The following is a 27,627-nucleotide window of genomic DNA, read 5'->3' on the forward strand; positions in this document are numbered from 1 at the left end:
CGCCCACCTCCGTGGGGCGGTGGGGAAGTTTCCTCAGGCTGGGCCGAGCCGGGCGGCGGCTCCGCGGCGGGGCCGGGTAGGGCCGTGGCGGTCCCAGGAGGCGCCGCCGCCGCCATGGACGAGGCGGATCCGAGCGAGCGCAGCCCCTTGCTGGGCAGCGGGGAGCGCGGGCGGGCGGCGAGCGACGCATTCCACGGGCGGCGGGTGGCGTGCGGCGCCGTGCTGCTGGCCGAGCTGCTGGAGCGGGCGGCCTTCTACGGCGTCACCTCCAACCTGGTGCTGTTCCTCAACGGGCCGCCCTACGGCTGGGAGGGCGCCCAGGCCAGCCAGGCCCTGCTGCTCTTCATGGGCATCACCTACCTGGTGTCGCCCTTCGGCGGCTGGCTGGCTGACGCCCTGCTGGGCAAGTTCGGCACCATCCTGCTCAGCATGGCGCTCTACCTGCTGGGCATGCTGGCCTTCCCCGTCATCGCTGCACCGCACACCCGGCAGGGCCTCTGCGGGGACATCCCCTTGTTCCCCGTGGAGAACTGCTCCTCTCCAGCGGCCAACGCCACCCCCGTGCCCTGCGCACAAGCGGGAACCACCCGCTACTGTGCCGCCGCCACCTTCGTGGGACTGGTCCTCGTGGGGCTGGGCGTCGGGTCGGTCAAGGCCAACATCACCCCTTTTGGGGCGGACCAGGTTGAGTATAACTTGGTGGCTGCCGAATCCTTTGTGGGTGCTGGTGTGAGCCAGGGGATGGGTGGCAGTTATGTGGGGGAATTGCCTTGGTGGGGTGGATGGTGTGCCAGCTGCTTCACGGCTTCGTTGCAGAGGCCTGGAGGAACATGGATTAGCATGCCTCATTCCCTGTGTAATGTAGGATGTTGGTTTGTACCCTGCAAGATGTGATTTTGATGGCTTTGTGATGGCTGGTCTCTGGGCTTTTGGTTTCCTTGGAGCTCCAGAACCTGGTTTGGCTGAAGACATCACCACGTTGAGAAGTTTGGTTTAGTTCTTTGTGACCGCTAAGTAGATTGTTGCTTATCCTACGTGGTAGAGTTTGTACAGAGAGAACTTGATCTCACAGCTCATCACATGAAATACCTGATACACATTTTAGCTTTGACAAAGATAACATGGGCCTTTTGGAGCAGTGGTCAGAGGCCTTTCTCATCCTACTATGATAAATGAAGGATAGAGATCAAACAAACATTTTTCAGCCTTAAGGTATCGCTCACCGTGCCTGTGAGTGATGTCTTTGTTATTCCAGGTGAATGCTAATTCCAGGAGTGATGCTAATGTTATTCCAGGTGACAGGTGGGAAGATGCTCTCCAAGTGGTAAAAGTATTAATGCATTACTAAGGCTGTTCTCATAAGGACATGTCCTGTCAAATAACGTTACCCGCATCCAATTCGGTGATACCATTCATTGGATCATCTCTGTGGAACCAAGTGACTTTACAGAAAATGCATGACAGACAGGTCACGGTTCAATATCATCTGGAACATGCTGTTGTGTGGTTTTTTTTTTAGTCTTATGCTAAGGTAGTATGCTGGTGGTGGGTGATGATGTAAAATTTCTGCTTTACAAATTGAGAATTTCAGATGCTTAGATACTGAATAGCTTTCCCAACAAAAACATTCTTGGTGGCAAAGCAAGGAACATACCTCCACTTCAGTTTGCTGGCCCATTGAGCTATGGTTAGTGCAGCTATCAGAAATGTCATGAAATTCTTCGAGAGGCAGGATCTGCCACAATCTCCTTGCCAAGTGTCCCTCTATGCTCTGTTGTGCAGTTCACACTTGTCATTCTTTGGCATTTCATATATTATAGATTCTGAGTAAAAGAGTATATAAATGTAAAACATTGTAGACTAGAATTGTATGTCCTCAGTGTATTGGTTCTGTTTATATGTAACCAGCATGAGCCCATCAAGTGAAATAGCCTTAATACAACTCTATCTTGTAAGGTGTTTTTCAAAACTGATTGCTTATCCTTGGAACACTTTATGAATGTTAAATGTAAGAGAGAAATAATGGCAGGCAGAGAGCAAGGGAAGAACTGTTGGCAATGGAGATGTAGCTGTTATAGATGGGTTATTTTATTTTGTTTTATTTTTTAAGTCTTTTCCCTCAGGATTGCACTGAAAGCAGTTTTTGGCTAGGTTTTCAGATAATTCACAGTGATTTATGTAGAGTGAAGCAAAAGAAATATTCCTTCTGGTTTATAATCACTAGTGCTCTGCCAAGGAACAGATTTTTCCCCTTCTTTGTTTTTCTGGCTTATCTATTGTAAAATGTATTACAGCATACCATTTACCTTGCTGTGCAGTTTGAGTGGCTTTTGCCTGCATAGTAATGTAGCAAACTGCTGGGTAGATTGCTGGGTATATTGCTGAAAATAATTTGTCCCCCAGAGTCACGTTCTTGGGAGACCAGAGTACAATGCAAACATGTTTTGGTTTGACGCATGCTGACAAGATTTGTCCTAGTTCCCTTAAATACCAGACAACGAGAAATATTATCACTTGCATGTCATGTACTTTAACTGACATTAACTAGCTTTCAGATGTTGCTAATTGCACTTCATTGCTGGTCTCTTAAAAATTACTATGTAAACTTTTCAGTTTTAACTGATAATATATAATTAGGGTGGAGAACCAAAAACTAACGAGATTTTATTTATATAGAATAATAACTCTGTGGAGATTTGGAAACTGGCTTCCAATACTTATCTTCATCGTCAGTTAAAATTGTGTGGTTGCCTATCTCCGTTTAAATGGATGCATTTAGAAGCGCTATTATGACTAAAAAGACTTACTGGCAAAAGTCACTTTATTGACATTGCAGTCAGTTTACCAAAAGCAGTTGCTGCAAACTAGGTGTAGGTCAACTTAATGAAGTTCTGTTTCTTTCCTAGAAGTTGCACACAGATCCAACATTTGGGTCTAAATCTGAAGTGATGGTTCTCAGAATAGTGTTTATAAGCATGTGATAAGTACACCTGACACTTGTCAGTTCCCCTTTTGGACGAGAGTGTTTTGTAGTCACTTCCTGTTCTGTGTAGCAGTTTGTGACTTGTTACAGTTGGGAAACATCTGAATATGTTCATCCTCATTGTTGTGAAAGCTGGTTTAGCTTCAGCGTTGAAGCCAAAATCAGTAGTGGACTACTGGTCTAGTATCACCTGTAACCACTGATCTAACAATAGATGAATCTGTTCTGGAGTTACGATGATTATATGATTATGGAGATGCTAGTTTTAACACACAGTATTTTTCTTTCTAAATTTCAGAATTAAATGTATCAGTCCAGAATATGCCAAAATTCTTCAAAGATTGCTACTTGAACAGCAATGGGTTTAGTTCTAGTACAGTCAAAGAGAGTAGTATTGGGAGTTGCTGATAAAAAGTCTGCTTTAGAGTGATTTTCAACTTTTTGGTTTGTAGAACTTAGGTTTTGCAGCCTCTGAGGAGAAATAGGGAATCCCCTATAAAGAACTAAAGGTCATTAACCACAAGTTTCTTTTTTGTTGTTATTTAACTTCTTACGAGTCTGGGGACCTTGAGGAATCTGCAGGTACCAGTTTGAAAACTGAACTCGTGGCATTCACGTGTGTAGTACTAATTTGTTTCCACAGATGTGGCAGTAGTGAGAGGAAGCAGACCTGAAATGTGGATTGGCCAAATTTTACTATGAAAATTTAAGATTTTGTTGCCATCAAACAGTAGTGTAAAGCTGTTACTGAGCTCTCTTCAGTTGCTCTCCAAGAACAACTGGTGAATCACTGTATGCTTGCATGGATTCCTAGCTCTTTACATAAAAATTGGAAGAATCTGTGTAATGGAGTTTTAATATTAGAGCTGTGTGATATTTTGGTGTCAAGTTGTAACAACTGCTTTGGTCAGTACATGGATCATCTCCCAAGAAAGATGTTGGTGTCGAAAAATTTGGGAGAGGGGTAACTTAGCAAGTGATCATCTTCTAAGTCAGAATAAGGTCTATGTACTAATGTCAGGGCAGCTGTGCCGTGGAAGTTGCTGTTGATCAGGTATTTTTAATGACTGTTTTCATCAAGTGTTGTAACTAAAGATCTAGTTACCCTTCCTCTGTTTTAGCTTTGTTTAAAATTTTAGTCACAATTGTAAGATGCTAGCCTCATATCCTAAACAGGTTTGCAGTATTGCAGTGCAGCATTACACAGCTGGTGTGTCCTCCACTGAAAGTGGCTGTAAATAACCCGAAGATTACACAACTCCCATAACACAGTGTTCCAGGCACTTGGGATACTTTAGCATGAGACCTGGTAATTGCATCTCATCTGACCGTAATCAGTCTAATGTAAGTGTTTTGTATTTTGGCTTTGAGAACTATTCCTGTAGTACTTTGAAATCCAATGCCGTGTAGGTCCCAATTACAACATTCAGTATGTCATGGTGATTCTTCTTTCTGCATTTGGCTTAGCTGTATGTAAAGGTTAGTTATCAGATGTATGAAGAAAAATGCCTTTCGGACAGTGATAGTATCAAGGTTTAGGTTAGAATTTTTTTATTTTTTTATTTTTTTTTTTGCAAAAGTCTTGGTAAATGTCTCCAAAATAGCAAGACTTTTATTTTCTTTTTAGAAGCACATCTGAATGCAGTGAGCAATGCCAGCTGGTCAATAATTGATAATGCAGCTGTGGCCAGAAGACTTACAGTTAGTCTTTTTATTTCTTTTTTTTTCTTGTTGTTTAATTTTTGTCTTTTCAATTCATGTTTACCTTGGAAAACAAGAGAATTCAGAGCAATTTAGATGCTCATTTTACAGTAGAATAGGTCATTCTTTATTTTAATTGAATTAGAAGCACTGCTGGATTGTCCCTTACTGTGCTTGGAGAATGGTGTGCTATCCCATTTCACACCCATAGGTGTGAAAGGTTAGAAGAATGCAGAAGAGTTAAATGGAGGTAAAGGACTGGATATTCTGCAGTAGAAGATGACCTACATAACTAACAGCTGTCCCACACTGGTATAATCTGTGGGAGGTGTCTGAATCTGAGCTCATGTGTAAAATAACATGCTACCTAGAACAATTAATTGTGTGCATTAGATATTTGCTAATGTTCATTTGAGTCAGGGCACCTTTGAAACAGTTTTATTACAATGCTTTTATTCAGTGATAGGAAGTATAGCGCTCCAGCCTTGGCATTTCAATGGTGTTGGCATTTCACTGATGTTAGAAGTTTGACTGAAACATGTTAAATCTAAGAAGCTGACCTTTTTCATATCCTTTATAGTACTACTACTGACCTGAAGCTGTTTTGTTGTGATGGGGACGAAATCTTTTAAATGTGCCTATTTTGACTTTCAGTGCAGGGATATGGAACCATTAGCCTGCAGGACAGATTTTATCCAGGACTCACACCATACCTGTGCCCCTTGTGTGCATCACTTCCCTCTTGCAGCCGCTGGTAGGACGATAAGAATATAATGAAGCTGGTGGTGCTCATACCACAAGGACAGTGTTGCTATGCTTGAGCACAGAAGAAATTGAGCAGAGGGAGGGATATATTTTTCTTTTTGCTTGGGTGATTGAAAATAATGCACGCAGGCACAAGGGGCAAAAGGAGAATTCCTGCAGTTCTATGAAAAATGCCCATCCTTGATAAATAAAACTAAGATTACAAGATGGTTTTCTTTTTCTTGATTGCTTATTAAAATGTGCCATCTACAGGATTAGTAACAGAGAAATAAATATTTGTTGTTCATTCAGTGAACACTTGAGAATAAACAAATCTATCGTGTTGTCACACAGATCATGTAATAGCCAATGGGTAACTTGGAGTAGACCCCTGTAAATGTAATGTAGCTGTTATTTTGGGTAAACAATACAATTTTTGAAAGAAACTATGAGGACTGTCTTAACTCCAGTGTTTTCTGTTTCTTGTGAGATGACTTTGTAGCTCTTCCACTTTGACAAATTACTCCCAATGGTGGGATTTTTATTAAGTTGTTAACATTGGTCAGTAAAATGCCACAGTGGCATTTCAGGAATGGTTGTGATGTGATTTTTAGTGTGTATGTATGCCTTGATAAGGAAGCAGAAAATGAATTCTTTTCATCGTGGGTCTGTGGTGTGTTTGTCCTTTGAGCACTGTGTTCTTTTTTGGTCATCCTGATTTAAAAAGGATAATGGAGAAGGGAAGGGAAGGATCAGGGAGGAGCAACAGATATTGTCAGTGGTTTCCATGACAGGAATCCTGCAGCATTCTGTAACTTCCTACCTCTGAAAAGACAGCTACAAGGGGGATATAGCAGTGGTTTATGGAAATAATGGGTGGTGAGAGAGGGGTAGAAGTGGACAAGGGATGGGATAAAGCTCAGCTGTCTTCTCTTGCTTTCTGGAAGTAGGCAAGTGAGGCTAGTACAGTGCAGGTTCAAAACAGATAAATGGAGGTGTTTCTTGCCGCTGTGTAATTACGTGGAGAATTCTGCTACAGGATGTTATGGGTCCTAAAAGCTGACTTGGTTTCAGGGGAAGGCTGGGCAAGTACACAGAAGGAAAATCTGCTGCAGGTTATTCAGAGATGGAATCCATCCTTGGTTCAGGAAGTTTGTTGGGAGCTAATAGTTGGAGGCTGGGATAATACTTGAAAGAAATATCATGCTGTGCTCTATCTGTTCTTGTATTTTATAAAAGTCTGCTTTTACCTCCCTACTTGCTTTTGCCTAGACATGAGCGAGGTCATTTGTAAGAGAGGATGGAAAGTCATTTCCTTGCAGTAAGTGTAAGAGAACTGAGACTTTATCATGAAGAAATGAAAAACTTAGTCAAATAGACGGTGCTCCAACTTAATTGATGTTATCAAGCTATGATGTAATTCTTTGCTAATACTTTGTCATTTGGGGTCTAGAAAGAATATCTACCTTGCTGCACATGGTGACTGTTAAGATTAAGAGAGAGCGGTACCAAGTTGAAACTGGAAAGGGAGAATTTCTTGTTTTTTTGCTCAGAGATTGTATTTGACACACTAACAGACATACCTGAATGCCTAACAGTGCTATGAACCGCACAGGAATAGATACTTTAATATTTCTTTTGTTGAGCTTGGTTAAATGATACAGATGGGTTTGTGCACCAAGAAATTTGAAGCTATAAATCAGAACTGACAATGTTGAAAATGTGTTCAAGGTCTGGCAAAAAGAGGAAGGGAAACTTGAAATTAGAAGTCAAAAACAACTGATTCAGCAAGACCAGTGCATGGCACTGACTCACTGGTCACTGCTCATGGTCTTTCAGTCATAAAACAGTGACAAACATGGTATTATGGATTATTCTGTTCTAGTATTCTTGATCTTTTTAGTGTATTTCAGATTTTAACTTACATAATTTCTCTTACATCACATCTTACAAGTTATGCTGAGTTCTTGTGACTTAATTACAAAACCTAGGGCGACTTACTCTAGTCAATACAGAATAAAGAGTGATGGTGGAAACAGTAAAGGATGATTGTGCAAACCAGGAACGTGTTTTCTTCAAGTGTCTCTCCAATGAAAGTAGAATAATACTATTAACAGAGCTGACTTGATAAAAGGGTTTACTGTCTCTTTTACTGCCTGATACCTCAGGCAACCTGAATTTAATTTTTTTATTACTATTTTTTTAAGGTCAGAATGGCAAGTCTTCAATTTATGCTCTGATGAGAGGAATTAGGACCGTATTAAAACTTAAATTCGGAATTTGTGCTTTAATCACCTGAGTCTTAGAAAAATAGAGTATGGTTAATTGTTATGTATATGCAGTTGGAAGAAACAATTGTTGTAATACTAATAATGGATTTTTTATTTTTTTTTTGGTAGCTTAACCATTTTAACTTAAAAAAGGTTATTTCAACTTATGGGTGGATTGTGGGACAGTAATTTGAGTGAGCATTGTCTACAGAAGTGATCAAATGAGATACAGTGTAGTAGAAATAATAATGGCCTTTCTGGGAAAGCTATGTAGTGTAGTCTTATTTGACTTCTCAATCCATATGCTGGACTTTGGGAAAGCCATTGATATAATGGGATAGTTTATTAAGGTGTCATTACATCAAATAACATGCTAAGCCCAAAACAGTTAAATCATTTCAATGAGACTAAATTAAATCTAAATTCTTTGTCGTGTCATGGTTGATTGAATTCTAATAAACACACTTAATTTCCTTCAGAAATTGAAGAACTTGTTTTTAATCTTTTTCAGGTCAAAGATCGGGGTCCAGAAGCTACAAGAAGATTTTTTAATTGGTTTTACTGGAGCATAAATTTGGGAGCTATTCTCTCTCTAGGAGGCATTGCATACATTCAGCAGAACGTGAGCTTTGTTATTGGATATAGTATCCCAACAGTTTGCATTGGGATTTCTTTCATGGTTTTCTTATGTAGTCAGAGTTTCTTCATCACAAAACCACCTGATGGTAGTGCCTTCACAGACATGTTTAAAATTCTCACATATTCTTGTTGCTCAAGAAGGAGACCTATGGAGCGTTCAACAAATAGGTTTGTAATGAGCTCTTTTGTATAGTCTGAATTCCAGTGAATCAGTCTAAGAATTGAAATTAATTTGTTCAGACTAGCTGACAGTAAGTCATGTAAGAGAATACAGTAGAATATGCAGTTTTTCTTCAAGAACTGGATCATCTGAGGCTTACTCAGGTGGAGAACTTGGGCCCTGGAAATTGTACTCTGAGAACCTGGGGACAAAAGAGATGTATTGTGAGATCTCTGGATCTACATACTGCGAAGTCAAGTCTGCTGTTCTCAACTGAACGCTCTATCCTGACAATATTGCCCAAGTATGCTGCTTTTAAAGAGTAGTAAACTTCCTTAACTGCCTAGATATGTTTATGGGACATCTTCTGATTTTAAAAATGCTACCATGTGTTATGGGCTTTCACATATTCAGATTGTAAAACTATTCAGTATTTGGTGATACTATTGAGATCTGCATATTGCAGTGACATTTACTTATGCGTGAGGATGAGTAAGGGAAATAAGCAAACCTTTGAAATAGAACATTACAGATTGTGCTTTCAGCTGCTACTGATCCATTATGGCCTAGTTTATTTGTAGTTAAGGATAACTTATTTTGGAAATGTATGAGCTTTTTTGTTTTTTAGAATGTGTTACAAGACCACAGAGAAGTCAAGTTTTGTTGTTCTTTAATTGTTGTTTTGCTTTTTTCTATAACTAAATCCCAAATTCTTTTCAACAGTGAAGGCCGGGGAGTCCTTCAGCAATCTCGGAAGCAGAGCTTGTTTGAGATGGCTAAGCTGTCTCATGGAGGCCCATTCAGAGAAGATAAAGTTGAAGATGTGAAGGTTCTTGTGAAGATTATCCCTGTCTTTTTGGCTTTAATACCTTACTGGACAGTGTATTTTCAAGTGAGTAGTTCAAAGGGTTACATTCTTATTTTCCATGTCTGAGAAATGTAATCTCAAATGTAAAGATTTCCTCTTCCATCTGTATTTGAAATGTTTGGGGCTATAGCATTAAGCTGCAGTTCTGAGCCTAGGTTGTAAATATACTTTCTCTCTGAAAGTTTCTTTGGGGGGAGGGGAGTAACATTGAACAACAGGGCATGGGATGGAATGGGATGGCTGTTCCATAAGGTTTATTTACAGCTAATACTTAGTAGTTGTGATTCTAGAGAAGATGAATATTGAACAGGATTCTTCAGAACTCCAGTTCTGCTTGATTTTGTTTAATACCCATGTGTTCAATAATGTTAACCACCTTTTGTTCACATACCTGTGGCTGCATCTCAGGAATCATTTTAGTATTGTCTTAGCAAAAAAAAAAAAAAACACTAAATGATGATAGCTTCTGCATTTTCGGTTTACTGGATAAAATTATTGGGGAAAGCTGTATTAGCTTACCAGTATGCCAAAGTATCTACTTTCACATTTTTTCTGGGAGCTCTTCCCCTGAAGTAGAGAGATAAAAAGCGGTTACTGAGAATACTTTCAAATAATCATTTTTTTACTTGATAATTAAACTAACTAACATAACTTAAAATAAAATCATTAAAATTATAATTTAATAGCTGTAAAAATTATATCTTAAATACTGCACTCTGTTTCATCTTGCAGTTGGTTTACATAGGTCAGGGTAAGTGGAATAGATTTCATTTTTAATTAATTCCTTTCTGGTTCTTCTGTCTTACTGGGATGAATTACAGTAGCAAATATTTGGGGGAAAAATGCTGAAATTGTATTTTAAAGTCACATGAATGATTCTTTCTGCACTTAGTAAAATTAAATTTAGGAGTTAAAAGCAGTTTACAGTGCTCTAACTAATTCTTTTTGGCTTGCTATATTTGCAATTTACCTTTGGCGTAATCTTTGTTAAATATAAAAAAGTAAACAACATCTTGGTCTCAGTTTGGCATGTCCAAGTAATCTAAAATCATCTTCCCTAATGCTAGATGCAGACAACATATGTATTGCAAAGTCTTCATCTGAAAATTCCTGAAATAGCAAATGATACCAACTCTGTTCATACGGTAAGTAGGGCAAAACAAGTGGAAATTGTTTTATTTATTTTTCATTTCATCTAAAGAAGTATTGTACACACAATTCCAGGAAGTTAAGGTAGCAGCTAAAGGTAGGGAATGACTACAGATGCTGGGCATACATAAAAAGACATGAGGCACAATACCTAGATTTTGGCATATTTATTGGTATGTGGAGTTCACACCTTACTGTTTTTAATGTATTCAGATAATTTTAACTGCCTTAAATTATGGTTGTCTTTGTCCTTTAGTGGACAGAGTATGATCTTTGAAGGAATCTTCAAAATCGGTATGCCCTAATTTTGCAAGTTAGAAGTGCAGAAGCGGTCCTAGAAACTCAGTATTAATACCCATACTTAACTGAAACATTAGTATTTGCAGATTTGGAATATGAAATACCTCATACTGATTAATCAGTATTGACTTTATCTTAAATCATTTTGGCATATTGAAGGAAGCTTTTCAATCAATATTTATCAAAAATGCTAGCACCTTTTCCACCAATCTGTGGCAGAAGTTCTAAGCCGAATAATAGAATGTGTACTGAACCTAGCTATTAGCCTGAAGTGGAAATAATGTTTAATTATATCAGATCAGATTATATTGCTGGAAGTAAAATTGTGGCAAGTATTTAATTACATCAATCACTTCACAACCTGTGCACCATTAAATACTGACTTTGAACACTTTTTAAAGTAATTGGGGGTATATTCATTTTTAAAAAGCTACACAATTTTGTTTACTAGGTTTGCGTGCCACAATTTCGCAGTCAGGTGTTCTATGACTTAAAAAATCTTGATGGCAGAAAAGCTCCCAAAGGATACTGATTTTTCCATTAAATACATTTCAAGATGTATGCAGAAAAACTCATATTGAAGTAATGCTGGTGTTTATCTTCTCTTTCAAAAGGAATCTACATAGGTTTAGTTAGTTATTTAGCTTGTGTTTTGACAAAATTTAATTCAGAGCAAGGTCCTAAACCGAGTCCACTGAAACTTTAAAAAAAAAAAAAAAAACTTTTGAAAAAAAAATAATTTCAAAACAACTTTGCTATCTTTGCATTTGCACTTCCATGCTAACAGAACTAATAACAGACAAATTAAATGAAAAGTTGAATATCTGAGTGTTTGTTTTCCTCAGCGTTTACACACTCTTATTTTTCTCTTTCCAATGTCTTAGAGTGCCCTGTGGTTTGTTATGGGTCTCAGCATTTCATGAAAAATATTTTTCTCTTTGTTATATAACAGTAAAAATGAACCTGTAAGCATGAATTTGCTAACTTAAGTCATCCTTCTGCATTTTAGTTTCCAGCAGCCTGGTTGACTATGTTTGATGCAGTGCTTATTCTGGTCCTAATACCCTTAAAAGATAGATTGGTGGACCCCATTTTAAAGAGGAATGGCTTGCTCCCATCATCACTAAAGAGGATTGCAGTTGGAATGTTCTTTGTGATGTGTTCTGCATTTGCTGCAGGTAAGAACAAAACTTGGAGATCTACTTACATAGTTATTTATTTGTTAACTTGAAATAGCATTTTTCAAAACCTTCCTGAATCTTTAAATCAAGGTTATGCAGGAGTCTTTTTCATGGGATAGTTGGAATGTAACTGCATGGATATATTTCATACAATGAAAGACATTTTATCCAAAGACTTCTAGACTGGTTTGAATATTTGTGTTAAAATTGGAGAATATTTCCTGCCTGAAATAGACTTGGAATATATCTTTTAAAATCAACTTTTAAGCCCCCTACTGTGAAAATCTTAACTAACATTTTCACATATGTAACTGACAGCATTTCTTTCTAGGCATGCTCGATACAGAACTATTTATCTCTGACCATATTTGCCTGAATAAATGTCTTACCTTCACTGATCAGTGCTTGGCTTGGCTGGACAACTTGTCTAACATTTGGGTTCGAGGCCTTTAGTCCTAATCTAAACTGTTGTATTATGGAAGTCCATGTTGTCTGATTTTTTACCCATTTATCTTGAAGGTGAACACTTATTTATCCCCAAAAATGAAGAGGTTCAGTGATAAGTATGCTTCTTCATACAGTGTGACTTTTAGGTAAAATTTCAATTTTAAGTATTATAAAATCCTTTCTTTTAATCTGAAATAATAAAGTTAGGTTATTGCTGAACAAGTTTCCTCCCGCTTGTTTTTTTTCTCCCCTATCTTAATGTTCCCTAATGTTTGGGAATTACTGTAGTGTAAAATAGCTTAGCTATAACACGAGAGGAAAAAGATAGCATCTCTGTTCAAATCGTAAATCAGCTGCTTTTGAGATGATTTAAAGCTGTTAAGCACTGCTGATGTGGAACTGAATACCTCTAAGAAATGCTTCATAGAATGCATAGCCTTCACCTAGAATCGCTCTAATGAACATACTGAGAAAGTGTTATAGCATAAAATATATTTCAGTACTTGTAATCTCCTATCTTTTAGTGAGAGGGATGCTTTCTATGGCTATTAAGATTTCTTTCAGTGAGAGAGATAATTACCTTATTAGGCCAAGGTCACTTTGTATGTGGGCAAGTAAAGTTCTTTTAGCAAAGTCATTTAAACTTAAAATGGGAGTGTTTCTCTTATTCCATGTTACTTAAGATATTGCTACCAGCAAGAGAAGGTGATGTAAAACAGTTAAATGTCAGCTCTTTAAATAGAACTTGCTGGCTCACATAAGTGAATTCAAAACCAGCAATATCTGTATTAGTATTGCAGGGAAAAAAAAAAAGCATATTGTATTACGATTGCTGAGTTGGGAAATTATTTTACATGACACAATTCTTAAAAATTTCAAATGCCTTCTGTTTGTCTACAGATGTGATGCATGATTTTGTTTGATAATGTGCAACCTGGCTGGAAAATCTAACCTATTGGTGTAACTTAGCATCCATTCATCATAATATGAATTTCAGAGCTTCAATTGTGGCAGCTTTAGGGCATAGGGAGCTCTGTCTATTTTTAATGTGGGGAAAAGCTTCTGTTGTTTTTTTGCTTCATAAAATTTTTATTTTCTCATTAAATGCTATTTGTAGAAGCCACACTTTAATATTCCTAAAGTGCAACATTACTTCCAACAATTTCTGCCTTAGAGAAAAGTATTAAATTTTGAACATATGGAGACATTAAGATATTAATTTGCAATCTTGGAAGTATCTTAACGATTTGTTTGTGCCATATTTCCGTTTTAACTGACTGGCGTTAGTTCTGGACACCATTTAGGCTACCTATTAGATTGCTTAGATTACTTAAAATGTCTCAAAGTGTGTGAGTGTACAACTGACTAGATTTAGTGAACATCTGCTGTGCTTCATGCATTTTATTGTAAACTCTGAGCAGCAGTATTTAAGGTTACTCAACTGGAAAATCTACTTCATTTATAGAGTTTAAACAATTATTGCAAAAACTTAAGATTCTTTTAACTACAAAAACTGTAAGATTAAACTTGAAGCTTGGCTGTCAGAGTCTTAGAAAGATTCAATAGGTTCTAGATTCTGGAGTACTCGGCTTTGAAGACTTAGGGAAGTTTGGTGTAATGTAGTTATGCTCCTGTGTAGCTAAATACCTCCTAAACTTGATGACGGATGTAAAACACATCAAGGATCACTAGATGTTTTGAAGAATAATATTTTTGTGTTGAATGTGTGTGAAGGAAATCATGTATGGGTTCTTAGCTAACTGTAATGCTTTATGTTTTAATTAAGTTCTGCTCTGAACTGTTTGTCAGCTATATTAAAACAAAAATAGCAAGAAAGCAAGCTTTATTTAATTGTATCAATTTTTCATAGTTCAGAGGGCACTGAGGTAGCGGGAGAGCTAAACAAAGGTATTTAAGGTGGGGAAGTCATCATCCAAAAATGAGGAAGGTAGAGAAAATGTGGTGGCCTGGTACTAAATTCAGAACAATCTTTACCTCAAAAATAGATGCTATTAAGGAAAACGCTTTTCTAAGTAAATACTTTTGGGGCCATGAGGTAGTATTTAATTTTCCCTCTATACCCCTTGGTTTCAGAACAGTAGACTGCAGATCTACTAGATTCTGTTACTTGAATAGATTCCTGAACTCATACTGAATGTGGTTTATACAAAGGCAGCTTTCCATCATTTTCAATGTACTTTGTAAGTCACTTGTTAATGTGTGTTCCTGCAGCCTGGTTTTCAGAGCTCTGGCTCTAGTTCCCTACAATGAAAAAGTACAGTGTTATCCTTAAAGCTCTTGATTTCTGGAACATCTTTTCTAGTTACGGCCTTAACTACAGACAATCTACAGGGAACCTTCCTCATGCTTTCTTTCCAGTCACAAGCAGGACTAATAAGAAACTGCATTTTGTGGCCTGATGTAGTTTTGGCTAAGTAGAAAAAGGCTGAAACTGGCAGGCAGTACCATGGGGGGCCATATGTATATAACACTGCAGGAGGTGGTGTCAGTGACTCAGCCCAGATTCTCTGCACTGGTGATGGATAAATCCACCTTACCCTTTTCAAGGGCATTCAGAGTTTGTTTATAGAGATCCTTTCTGGGTAAAGCTGGAAATTTTATTAACTATTAGTTAATTATGTGCATTTGTGTAACAGTGAGGGAAATACTTTAATCTAGGTGACTTCAGCAAAACCCTACAAAACTTCATGCCAGATTATTTGGTATTCATTCTCTAAATTGTTGTGTTGAACAAGCTAAAACTTATTTTATTTATATTTGCACAGTCACCTCTATTTTTCATTCTACATAAAGTACATTCTATACAACGTCTAGTTTGTAAACCACAGTCTTGGGATAAGTATCATACGAATGTCATGATCATATTTATAAAGTGTTTTCATGGTTTCACAGCACTAGTGTAGCCATTTTAATAAGCAAAATGTTCCTGATTTACTAATACCATGCAACACTGCAAAGTAGTAGTTCGCAAAAATCATGCCCTTTTTTGTCTTTTTTTTTTTTTTTTTAAAGAGAAGGGGGGAGGGGTGGCAAATTTTGTGTAAGAAAACTCTTAGCTAATCCATTAGAAAAAGGTTGAGTATTTATATGTGTATTGCTACTGAATAAGAATATAACTGCTGTAATTCTATGGCAGAAAATGTGTATGTCTTGAAATAACAATAGAGTAGTTGGCCATAAAACTATATTGGGAAATAAGAAATACATAGTCCTATGTCATAAATTGCAATTCTCATGTAGGACTGAATACTAATTTAGTTCTTATTATGAAGAAACAGTATTTGCATCTTAGGTAAGTCATTTTTTCCTCCCACTTTGCGTAGGAATTCTGGAGAGCAACAGACTGAAAATTGTAAAAGTTAAAACAATCGATCAGACAATTGGAAATGTTACATACCATGCTGCAGATTTGCCAATATGGTGGCAGATTCCTCAATACGTGCTGATTGGATTCAGTGAAATATTTGCAAGTATAGCAGGTAAGAGTTACGTGTCTTAAATCTGCTTTCATATCTGTCATAAATGATGGATTCTTAGAAAATAAATACTTACTTCTTGAATTATTATAAATGAGTTCTCGTGTCTCCAAATAAAATATTATGCAATATAACTGAATATACAGTGTCAAAGCCTGCACAGTCTAGAAAGTCAGTATATGGAACCACCTTTCTGAGGGGGAAAAAGGAAGAAAGGATAAAGATAAATCTTAATCAAGATTTATCACCAGACTAAATTCATGTTACTTTAGTTTTTACATCTCTGAGGGAAATTATGTGACACTAAATATGAACTAGGTTTTGGGGGGATTAATAACAAACTAGCTAGTTTTTACATGTTTTAGACAAATGTTTCTGTAGTTATTTTAGTACTTCAGGGTGCTATTAGACAAACTGAAACACTTCAAATCCCACCTCTCTTGAAAAAAAAAAAGCAAGAGATCTTAAATTTCATTTTTTTTCTGTGATATACTGGACAGCTGTGTGATCACTTTTTTTATCTGAAAGTGAAGTGGGACAAGTGGGTGAAAAGGACTATAATATCTTATTTTCTGGTCTGTTTCATATACATGCAGGGCTCATTAGTACAAAGAAAGCATGGGTGCTGTTGTCACTGTGATATGACTAAGGCTGGTTTACTGTGATTAACCAAGTGAAATGTTACCACTTGTAGCACAGTGTTTACACATCCTATGCTTGGGAGAAAGGCTTAGTTACCAATAATGGAATACTTGCATGATCACAGAAGTAACTACTGTGATGGTACTTAAATAGACTTTTGGAGCTGCTTGATATAATATATTGGAACTTCTCCAGTGACTTGATTTGAAAATCTCATGGTATTTGCTTAACTCTAGTTACTTATGTGTTGTAATACTGTTTCAGAATATTGAACTTCAGAGATGATGCATTCAAATTGGCATTACGCATAGCTCTTTCACTTAGATTCCTTAGAACAGAATTTCCTGTTCTCATTTCCCCTGTAGGTGGTTACTTTCATTCCTCACACTGGGTGGGCACAGTGAGTTAAAATGAGATTCCCTAGTTCTGTAAGATCTTGCTGGTGGTAGCCCCAGCTGTCACATGGCCCGTTTGTTCCTCCTCTCAATGGAACAGAGAACTTCTGCTCTGTCAGGTTTTTGGTTATGTGTGTTTGACTGTTATCCCAGTTGTTAGGAAATAAAACGAAGTGGTTGGATTGCCTGGCAAGGATTAAAAACTGTGCCTTTTAGATTTTTTTTTTTTTTCTGAAACAGCTCTATACATTCTTGTGGACAGGTAAACTGCTGCAACATAGTTAAAATCTAACATTTATAGATTGTGTCAAAGGCCTTTTTCATTTTAACATCTTTAACCCTTGCTGTGAGCTACATAGGAAAGGATGTCAAATTTCAGCTTGTTGCCACAGCCCCCTCCACACCGCACAGTGATGTACAGGCAAGTCGTCAGTGTATTTCAGTACTAGTAAAATGTGGGGAGAGTTTGCTATCTTTAAAGCACAACAAAGACATAAGATGCTAAACACTGTAGATTCTTAAATGGAAGGTATACTTTAGCAGCACAATCAATATGTCTTCTAGCAGAGGATACATATCAGTATAGTCACTGCTGTTCTATATTATAGTATTTTTCATTATATATGAACAGTAACCATCACAAATCCTAATACATAAAAATATGAAGTCTTGCTTAATCAGGTTACTTACTGAAACTGAGTCTATATTTAGCTTTTTTGTTGTTGTTGTTTTTGTTTTTTAATCAAAAGACTAAAATGAACTATTTAGCTTTAGTTACAACTTTAGGGACCATACAAATTAAGTCTGAATTTGGGTGAACTGATGAGTCATTGGAGATGATAGTGTTTTTTTTGTTTTTCCTCAGCTGCTTTAGTGGACTTTGTCATGGGATGTAAAATCTTTGAGGCTTACATTATTACAAAAAGGAGGACTAAGGAGAATCTCCATCCTTTACTGGATGCGGGGGCAAACTTAGTTACAAGAGATGAGGAAAAGGTGGAGGTGCTCAATGCCTTCTTTGCCTCAGTCTTTAGCGGCAATACTGGTTGTTCTCTGGATACCCAGTACCCTGAGCTGGTGAAAAGCGATGGGGAGCAGGATGTGGCCCTCACCATCCACGAAGAACTGGTTGGTGACCTGCTACGGCACTTGGATGTGCACAAGTCGGTGGGGCCAGATGGGATCCACCCAAGGGTACTGAGAGAACTGGCAGAGGAGCTGGCCAAGCCCCTATCCATCATTTATCAGCAGTCCTGGCTATCGGGGGAGGTCCCAGTTGACTGGCAGCTAGCAAATGTGATGCCCATCTACAAGAAGGGCCAGAGGGCAGACCCGGGAAACTACAGGCCTGTCAGTTTGACCTCAGTGCCAAGGAAGCTCATGGAGCAGATCCTCTTGAGAGTCATCATGCGGCACTTGCAGGGCAAGCAGGCCCAGTCAGCATGGGTTTATGGAAGGCAGGTCCTGCTTGACGAACCTGATCTCCTTCTATGACAAAGTGACGTGCTGGGTGGATGAGGGAAAGGCTGTGGATGTGGTCTACCTTGACTACAGCAAGGCTTTTGACACCGTCTCCCACAGCATTCTCCTCAAGAAACTGGCTGCTCTTGACTTGGACTGGCGCACGCTTCGTTGGGTTAGAAACTGGCTGGATAGCCGGGCCCAAAGAGTCGTGGTGAATGGAGTCAAATCCAGTTGGAGGCCAGTCACTAGTGGCGATCCCAGGGCTCGGTGCTGGGGCCGGTCCTCTTTAATATCTTCATTGATGATCTGGACGAGAGCATTGAGTGCACCCTCAGTAAGTTTGCAGATGACACCAAGTTAGGTGTGTGTGTCGATCTGCTCGAGGGTAGGAAGGCTCTGCAGGAGGATCTGGATAGGCTGCACCGATGGGCTGAGGTCAACTGTATGAAGTTCAACAAGGCCAAGTGCCGGATCCTGCACCTGGGGCGCAATAACCCCAAGCAGAGCTACAGGCTGGGAGATGAGTGGTTGGAGAGCTGCCAGGCAGAGAAGGACCTGGGAGTGATGGTGGACAGTCGGCTGAATATGAGCCAGCAGTGTGCTCAGGTGGCCAAGAAGGCCAACGGCATCCTGGCTTATATAAGAAGCAGTGTGACCAGCAGGGCTAGGGAGGTGATCGTCCCCCTGTACTCGGCTCTGGTGAGGCCGCACCTCGAGTACTGTGTTCAGTTTTGGGCCCCTCGCTACAAGAAGGACATGGAGGTGATTGAGCGGGTCCAGAGAAGGGCGATGAAGCTGGTGAGGGGTCTGGAGAACAAGTCCTACGAGGAGCGGCTGAAGGAGCTGGGTTTGTTCAGCCTGCAGAAGAGGAGGCTCAGGGGTGACCTCATTGCTCTCTACAGGTACCTTAAAGGAGGCTGTAGTGAGGCGGGGGTTGGCCTGTTCTCCCACGTGCCTGGTGACAGGATGAGGGGGAATGGGCTTAAGTTGCGCCAGGGGAGTGTTAGGTTAGATGTTAGGAAGAGCTTCTTTACCGAAAGGGTTGTTAGACACTGGAAGAGGCTTCGCAGGAGGTGGTGGACTCACCATCCCTGGAAGTCTTTAAAAGTCATTTAGATGTAGAGCTTAGAGATATGGTTTAGTGGGGACTGTTAGCGTTAGGTCAGAGGTTGGACTCGATGATCTTGAGGTCTCTTCCAACCTAGAAATTCTGTGATTCTGTGTGATTATGTGAATACCTTGCTGTTCTGCACTTGCTGCACCTGTATCAACAGCTTTATAACTTCGAAACCTGTTACTTGGTCAGTCTTGGAAAAAATGTAAATGCCTATCTTTGAACGAGAAATTCCATGCAGATCTTAATTGCTTTGTGTGTTATGGCTTCATTTGACTTATTTTACAAAGTTTTTTTTCCCCCGCCTTCTGATTATCTAAACTGAATTCCTAGAATATTTAAGAAAGCCCCTCAAGAATTTAGTAGGATATATTTTACCTATTTGCTATTCAAAGCGGATAAAGGCATCTATTTTTCTATGAAATTCATGTTTTTAAAAGAAATATGAATGATTACAAAACTGGTTTGAAAGTGTTTATTACAAACAAAAAGGGGCTAAATGTCAGAAGAGCAAAAGTTTGTTTTTTTACTGTAAAACTAAGCATGTTCTTATTAAGCCACAGAAGTTACACTTGATTTACCTTTAAAAAGATGATGCACATTGCATTAATATTTTGTATTCTGCCAATCCTCTTAAAGCACTCTTATTTAGCTGGGAATCATAATCTCATGTGACAACACCAACTAGAGGGTTTAATTTCAAAACTGTTTGAGGTAGCATGAAATTGTTATCAATGGCTGCCAGCAGGCAAGAATATCTCTGAAGGCAAAGAAAAGATTTTGTATTCTTTATGATAGATTAAATACTAGGTTTGCTGGAAATATTATTCAAGTTTAAAGACATGCCTTATTTTTTGCATAGCATTATAACAATTCTGTTTTTGTTTCGGTCTTTACGATTTTTTTTCTAGCAATTCAGTGTGTCTGTAAAATGAACTAGAGAAGAAATGGGCCATATTCTTTCATGTGATGTTCTTGCACAGTATACACAAATGCTGGGGACCAAAATGTGAGTGATACTCTAAAGATCTGTGGCAACTGTGGTAACTTACCAACAGGCTAAAGAACAGGCAGCTGTATCCCAACAGTAGCCTATTTTCTTTCTTTTTATTTACTTATTTTTACTTTGTCATTGGCCAGATAAATAATTCTTGAAAAAATCAGAATTGTTAACTAGTGGCACAAAAAAAAAAGTTTTAAATTCTCAGAATAAATACAATTCCCCCCCGTTTGCATATGATTCTCCCATCATCTCTGTAGTGATTCTCTCATTACAGTTTGAATTTACAGGAACCTACACAGCTGAGTTGCACGAAGAATGTTTCAGTTCCCTTCTAGAATCACTGGCAGGTTGCTGTTGGCCCATTCAAGTGCATTTTGCAAAGATTTTTATAGATTGCAACTACATTTGAGAAGTAGTGTGTTGGTTGTCAGATTTCTCGGGTGGCAGTGCAGGGTGCTGTGAGATCAGTAAGTGAAAACATGTAGTTCTGTTTCCCTAACGAGAACAAAGCTACTCCCTCGCAACATGCAAATTGACCTATTGGACTGGAAGTGTTCAGCTTTTTCTTGAAAAAGAAATGGCAGGGTAAATCTATTAAACTCTGTCTGAAGTAATAAAAGTCAAATACCAGTAATGGTGAAAATAAGCAAAACTTTGTAATGCAAGACACAAGATTTGTGCTGTTTTCAGGTCTATAATGCTATCTTTGGCAAGGTAGATGTTAGAAGAGGTAATAGATGCTTTCATTAATTTCAGTATGAAGGAGACTGTTTTGAAACAAGCAGCTCACCTGTCAGAGAGAAGGCTCTGTAAAGAAAGTATTTGACTGTCTCTTGTGAATATTCCCTTTTGATTTTTGACAGAAATATTCCTCTAAAAAGAGAGTTAATCATGGGCACTAGTCTTTGCAAGGCAGAACCCTAGCCTGTTTGTCCTGTTGGTACTCAAATTCAGTAGCACAGATTGTTTTCAAATTGATGTTACTGGCTTTCTTTCTTATCTTGTTTTTATTGGTTGAGATAATAAGTGTAGTTTAAAGCTGTAGCTCCATTTCCACAAGCTGTAAAATGAACATGCAAGCAAGCAATGGGCTCAGTGTTCTAGATCAAAATTAAATTGAAAATAATTGCTTCCTTCCCAGCTACAATTAATTTCTATGTCTATGCATTCAGAAACACAGACACTAAGTCTATGAAATTAATGTTTGTGGTGAGTGCAAGAGTGACCCTCAGTTCTTGAGTACTTTGTTCTTAGCACGGAAGATTGTGTGCTTCATCTTGTCTGTTGTGCAGTGTTTATATATAGAAACAGGTGAAATGGAGAACATGGAACTTGCCAGATTAGGCGTAGTTCATAAATGTAATTGAGGATAATTCTACTTAGAAAAATGAATATTCTGCATCAGAAGATTCTTGATTTTTGCACATGCAATATTAATGAGAAAGTGCTGGTCTCAAATGTTTTCCATGTAATGGATTGATATATAACATACATTGGTGAGCTTTAACAGGGCTTATGAAGGAGATGGAGGAACTCGAAACTTAGAGGGATTCATGAGTTCAATCTCCCTTGCCTCCCAAAATCTGGGGCTAGATTTAGGTCTTTAGCATACTAGTAATTGTTTACATCTGTAACTTCTATAACACTAAATAAGAGCAAACTACTGTTGTTCCTTAGATTTTTCCAGTAATGTATATTCTCTTCTTTTATACAGGTCTAGAATTTGCATATTCAGCTGCTCCCAAATCTATGCAGAGTGCTATTATGGGGCTGTTTTTTTTCTTTTCGGGGATTGGATCATTTGTTGGCTCTGGATTGTTGGCACTGGTGTCTATTAAAGAAATTGGCTGGATGAGTAATCACACAGATTTTGGTAAGTTATTTTCAGCATATTCATAGCCTATGAAGTAAACTGCTTCCTTCAGAAACAGTTAAACATCAAGCATGTTGAATCTTAGCGCAGTGTTATTTTGAAAATCTAAATTTGTCTACTTATTATGTTAGACTCATTTCATCTTGCATATATAAGCATGAAGTAATGTGACTGCAAAATGATACATTGTCCTCCTGAAAGCATGGAAAACCGGCATGTAGCATTTTGCCTAAGTGCTTGTCAATTACCTCCTCAGTTGTTACTGCCTTGTATCGCTAGAGATTACTTGAAAATCTTTCTATTTGAGTAAAAATGAAGAGACAAGAAAATTGAGTGGAAGAAGAATGTGTTTCGTAATGAAATTACTTCCCGGTGGTATGGGGAGTAAAATATACACGTCTCTTTTAATAATTATTTGTTTTCCTAGTTTCAAGAGGCTTTATGGCAATTATCATGAGTTTTTTTCATTTGTCTGCTTACTATTTATACTCTTGTAAGGTCCAATGTAACTTCTTTATATTGTCAGTTGAAGTTAAAAAATAATTATTGGCACCCAAGTAGGTGGCACCGTGAGAATTTCAGAAAATCATGCCATCATCAATGGTTTAATTAGTTCCAAAAAAAAAAAAGAGCATGAAAAGTTCTCAGAATGGTAGGCCTACTGTGTATCAGGCTTAAAAGAGCAGCCTGAACTTGCTTTAAAATTGGTATCAGAGAATTTGCTGTTTAAGTTCGATTTGGTTGTTACCAAAAAGAAACATTTCATGCCTCAAGCAGTTATCTTTGTTTTTATAAGTTTTTCTTTACTCATCATCTTGTAATTTTTTAACCTTAACTTTATGCAGGTGTCGTTGCCAAATGAAAGGTTAATCACATTAAGACTTTTTTTTTTGTTTTCCACTCAATTTCAAAACTGGAAGAGTACCTTTTCTTGCAGTTCTGTGTAGAGGTTGATGAGGGCTCAATAGGAGGATAATTATTTGGTAAAAATTAATGTGATTTTTGATGGTGCTTTCTTAAGGTTACTTCAGAAAACCTTCAGAAAAAAATGTGAGAGTAGGCAGTGGCTAATATTCTCTCCATAAAACATTTATGCCAAATATATGTACTCTTGGCTAGAACTGGAAGATGTTACCTTTCATGACTCATTGGTCATCTGTTTTAAATAAGCCACTTGGCTCAGTGGATTGCTGTTTGGGCAGCTGTCAGAGTTAGATATTTCTACTGTTCTTGTCCAAAGGGTTGCTATAAAATCAAGCTGCCCCAGCAGCTCAAGGTTGAAGTACTCAGTGGGTGGCTTTCATATATAGCATCTTCTATCAATACTATTTTTACTGTTTATATCAGGGTAGTAAACAGAGCTGCCTCTTCTATTGTTAAGAGAACTGTTTAATTTGGTTTGTTTAATTTGCTATTAAAAGTTGTTATCAAATTCACATCTAAAATTTACTTAGGCCTTCAAGAGCAGGAATTGTAAGGAGGAACCTTTATTGAATGACAAACTTTAGAGATTTGTTGTTTTATTTTTAAGTAGATGCTGCATAGTAACTGTAAGAATGTGTAGCAAGTTTATGCTATTTAAGCCAACTCGTGATACTGTTTGAGGTAACTGACTGCCTCCAAAATCTACTGATGAAGTTTACTCTCTGCTGGTACTTCAATGTTGATTGCTACCTTGAAAATCACTGTTATTTCTCTGACAAAAGCCTGAGGTTTCATGGATTTAATATCCCATCTCATAACGGATAATTACTACTTTTTAAACACATCTGCTTTTGAAATGGAGATTCGTGTGTAAATTGTATTTTAAATGTCAAGGAAAGACTCAGTGTAATTTTATTGTGTTTTGCTATAAATTCATTTATAATTGAATCATAAGTTTCAGTAATTAAAGTAATTTAATCAGAGCGTTTATAGGTGTGCTTTATGAACAGTTTGTTAGGATGGATCTACACTTCAGTATTTTCCCTCTCTAACCTTTTTGACAATCAGAATGGTCCAATTGGCTGTGGCTCATGTGGCATGTTGGAAATGAGCCACAATATATCGCTCTTGGAAGTACGGCAATAGTTAGTGCACATTTCTTAATACAGGAATAATGTTTTAGCAATGAGCTTTCTTAATTTAACACTAATTAGTGTGCTACAAATCACTGATCTATAACAACCTTGAGGGAGTGTCAAAGGTGAATTGAACCAAAAAGAAACTACATATGGTTTCATGAAAACTTTGTTCCAAAAGAAGGCTGAGAGAAAATCTTAGTAATTGCTTTCTTTATATCTGCAGAGTTGCCAAACTTTTTTCCTTTATACCATTCTTTTTTTTTTTTTTTTTTTTTTGCTTTGGCCTGACAGAGAAGGGAAAGCGTGTGTCTCCATATGCCCAGATACCGTTTGGCATTAAGCAGGACTGAGAAGCCTGTTAGAAAGGGTTATGTAGTTTGTGTGTATATATAGTAGTATAGCATAAAATTGTTACTCTTACCTGTTTCAGTTAAGCTGTAAAACAGAAAGGACTTTTTTTCCTAGATTAAAGCTGTTTCACTGTATTCTCCAGGCTCCTGAAAAGCATTACCTATAGAAAAGGGTCAAGGCTCTTTAACTAGTCTGTATCAGTGTAGCACAACAGTACTGGCAAAGCAGGTGTATTGATAATGTATTGATATGGGATGTTGGAGGAATGTGTTTGATACCAGTTTCTTTAAGCCAGGTGTTGCAAGGACAACTTTGCATGTCAGAATGGCGTTTTGCAGAACACTGTGTGTAGGGTTTCTGCAACTCCTGTTTCATTGTTTGCCAAGGAACTTAGCTGGGGTTGCTCATAGGCTTAATTTTAAGAAATAGTAGAGAATAGACACAGAAAGCAAAACTCACAAGCTTCTGAATACAGAGACATTTTGGTGACTCAATTTTTGTCCAGATAAAATGAAGCCTATGAGGTAGCTGACACCTAGCATTGCTTTCTAGCCAGCATTCTTGAATTCTGCATTTCATCTCGGGCTGTTTCTGAACAGTTTATAATCCGAGGCTTTCTCTTTTCAAGTCCATTTCGTGACCATAGAAAAATGATGTGGTGGTTTTGTTTTTGCTTTGAAATGAGTTGTCACCTGAAAAATGAATGTGATCTGTATTACTTTCATATATGTAAGTAATCCTTGAATTTTTTAGCAATTTTATCTGAAATCAGCAAAGCATTGCAATTTTGCAGTATAAGACCTAAAATGAAGGGGTGAGAAAGGAAGACTTGTAAAATTCTGACTCTCCTGAAGCAGACACACTGCCATGTGTGTAGTCTCTGCACAGAGTTCTTCCAGTGGTAGGAGGAGCTTCCTGCATTGTTTTTTTTCATGCAGTGAAAATATATCCACCTCCTCAGAGGCATTACTTTGTTTAAGGAATTGAAGCACAAAAGAAAGCAATCTTCAGACTCTGCATTTCTTCCATCTTTTGTTCTGGATAATTAAAAATGAAAGTATGCTGTCAGATGTAAATGTGATTAGGTTTGGTCTTGCCCATATTCTGCAGAGAAGCCTTCACTACTTGGGCTTGAAGGGGATTGATATTTTCATTTGTATATTATTTATTAATATTTTTTTCTGTCCATTTTTTTCTAGGTAACATTAATGGCTGCCAATTAAATTATTATTTTTTTTTGCTGGCTGCCATTCAAGGAGCAACCCTTTTGCTTTTCCTTATTGTTTCTGTGAAATATGATCATCAAAAGTCAAAGACAAATGAAGTAGCTGCCAATGGGAGGATCTGACATCTGTTACAGAGCAGACTTTATTACAGCAGCACAAAGTGAGGTGACAATGCACCCTGAGTCTGTGAGATCTTGTTTTCTCCAGAGAGACACTTACTATATTTGCATTTTACAAAAGTTCTCACCTCTGCCCCCTCTCATGTAAAGTAGGTAAGTGCCTTATGTTGGTGGGGCTCATTTCTTGCACTATGTCCTGGCAGAGGACAAACATAAATCTTGGAAGTGTATTAACCCTAGGCATTCAAGTTGCTCTTTGTTAATCATGAGATGTTTACTAAACTCTTGAAAGCTGGGGCAATTAGGCTTAGAAATTGAGTGTAACAAGTCACATGTGACATGGTTTAGCCCTGACTGAAAAACTGAGCTTAGTGAAACACGGTGGATGTACAGAAACACTCAACTCCTTCAAGCTTACATTGAGGACACATAGGAAAGAAAACATTTCACAGGAACCTTAAGTAGTGGTTACAAGAACAAATTATAAATCCTGGGAGTCTTGTTTGGGGGAGAAACAGGAACAAATTGCAGATCAGCTGTGATGAAAAAAAATGTAGTTTTATAATTGACTTTTCAGTGGAAGTAAACTTGAACCCTGAAGTCCCAACTTGCAGTCAAGAGCATCCAGTACCGAAGACTGAATTATGTGTCACAGTAGTTTACCATATAGCTGCTGTAAGTTTTTTAGTGCACAGTAAAGAATTGTTGGCAGTGAAATGGTTTTACTTCAGAAGTGTTGTTGAGTCTGCATAAGATGTATTAGAATGAAATGGAAGCATACATCTTTTGACAAAACATTGCTCAATCTAATGCTGTTACTTCCCTAAGGACTGTTTTAAATACTTGCAGAAAGAACTGAGATTGAATTCTCAGAAGATGAATGCGCAATAACAATTTAGAAGCCTTTCAATCCAGTTCCTTCAGTCCTGTTACAGTTCTAGCTAACATGCTACCGGTTTTGTATCTTTCAGCAACACATTCCTATAGCAGAGCAAATGGTTTTACATTCAGCCTCTTGAGTTTTAATGATTTTTAATAATTGTGTGCAGACTGTATGGAAGATGATACTTTGCAAGGAATTATGCAGAAAGAAAATGAAAACTCAACTTTTTATTAATGTGTTGAATTTTTATAGTTCCTTTTGTCTGCATTTGTGTTGTTAAAATGTCCTTTTTTACATGGACATCTTTTTAATGAGTTTACGAAATAAAATGAAATTCCTTGCTGTGACTTTTGACCCCTTTGTTCCTAGGTGAATAAATTTGTACTACAAGTCATTTGGTTTCTAGCCTTTCTCCTAAATATGCAGTGAAATCGTACTACACTTCTAAATGTACTTTGACAAGATGTGCAATTGTACATCTTGGTTTTGTCAGGTAATAACAGTACGCATACTGTACTGTCTTTGCTAAGGAAAATCGGGAGATCATGGAACAGA

The 27,627-nt window shown here is 37.9% G+C and overlaps 1 protein-coding gene across 3 annotated transcripts; it reads left to right on the plus strand.

Annotated features, from left to right (window-relative positions):
• On the plus strand, positions 1 to 27,419 carry SLC15A4 (solute carrier family 15 member 4). 3 transcript variants are annotated; one of them, XR_003500834.3, is made up of 8 exons: positions 1 to 684; positions 8,210 to 8,505; positions 9,221 to 9,389; positions 10,433 to 10,510; positions 11,824 to 11,992; positions 15,787 to 15,942; positions 20,466 to 20,563; positions 22,272 to 22,398. XR_003500834.3 is itself a non-coding variant. In XM_005018137.5 (8 exons), exons 1-8 carry the CDS (start codon positions 115 to 117, stop codon positions 26,190 to 26,192), a joined length of 1,746 nt encoding a protein of 581 aa, XP_005018194.2. In that variant the 5' UTR covers positions 2 to 114; the 3' UTR covers positions 26,193 to 27,419. The 3 variants fall into 3 exon arrangements, 2 of the variants coding, with proteins under 2 accessions (XP_027325701.1, XP_005018194.2); XM_005018137.5 differs by lacking the exon at positions 20,466 to 20,563 and adding an exon at positions 26,044 to 27,419 and having other exon boundaries at positions 2 to 684; positions 22,272 to 22,430; XM_027469900.3 differs by lacking the exons at positions 15,787 to 15,942; positions 20,466 to 20,563 and adding an exon at positions 26,044 to 27,419 and having other exon boundaries at positions 22,272 to 22,430.
• Positions 27,420 to 27,627: the final 208 nt, after the last annotated feature.

The sequence above is a fragment of the Anas platyrhynchos genome, chromosome 16, assembly GCF_047663525.1.
Source record: "Anas platyrhynchos isolate ZD024472 breed Pekin duck chromosome 16, IASCAAS_PekinDuck_T2T, whole genome shotgun sequence".
NCBI lineage: Eukaryota > Metazoa > Chordata > Aves > Anseriformes > Anatidae > Anas > Anas platyrhynchos.

Bases quoted from the DNA above. Each gene is read 5' to 3' on its own strand.
- SLC15A4 (XM_005018137.5), top strand. From the start codon at position 115: ATGGACGAGGCGGATCCGAGCGAGCGCAGCCCCTTGCTGGGCAGCGGG. The intron at 8,506-9,220 runs GTTTGTAATGAG...TCTTTTCAACAG, and splicing joins ATGGAGCGTTCAACAAATAG to TGAAGGCCGGGGAGTCCTTC. The intron at 9,390-10,432 runs GTGAGTAGTTCA...CCCTAATGCTAG, and splicing joins ACTGGACAGTGTATTTTCAA to ATGCAGACAACATATGTATT.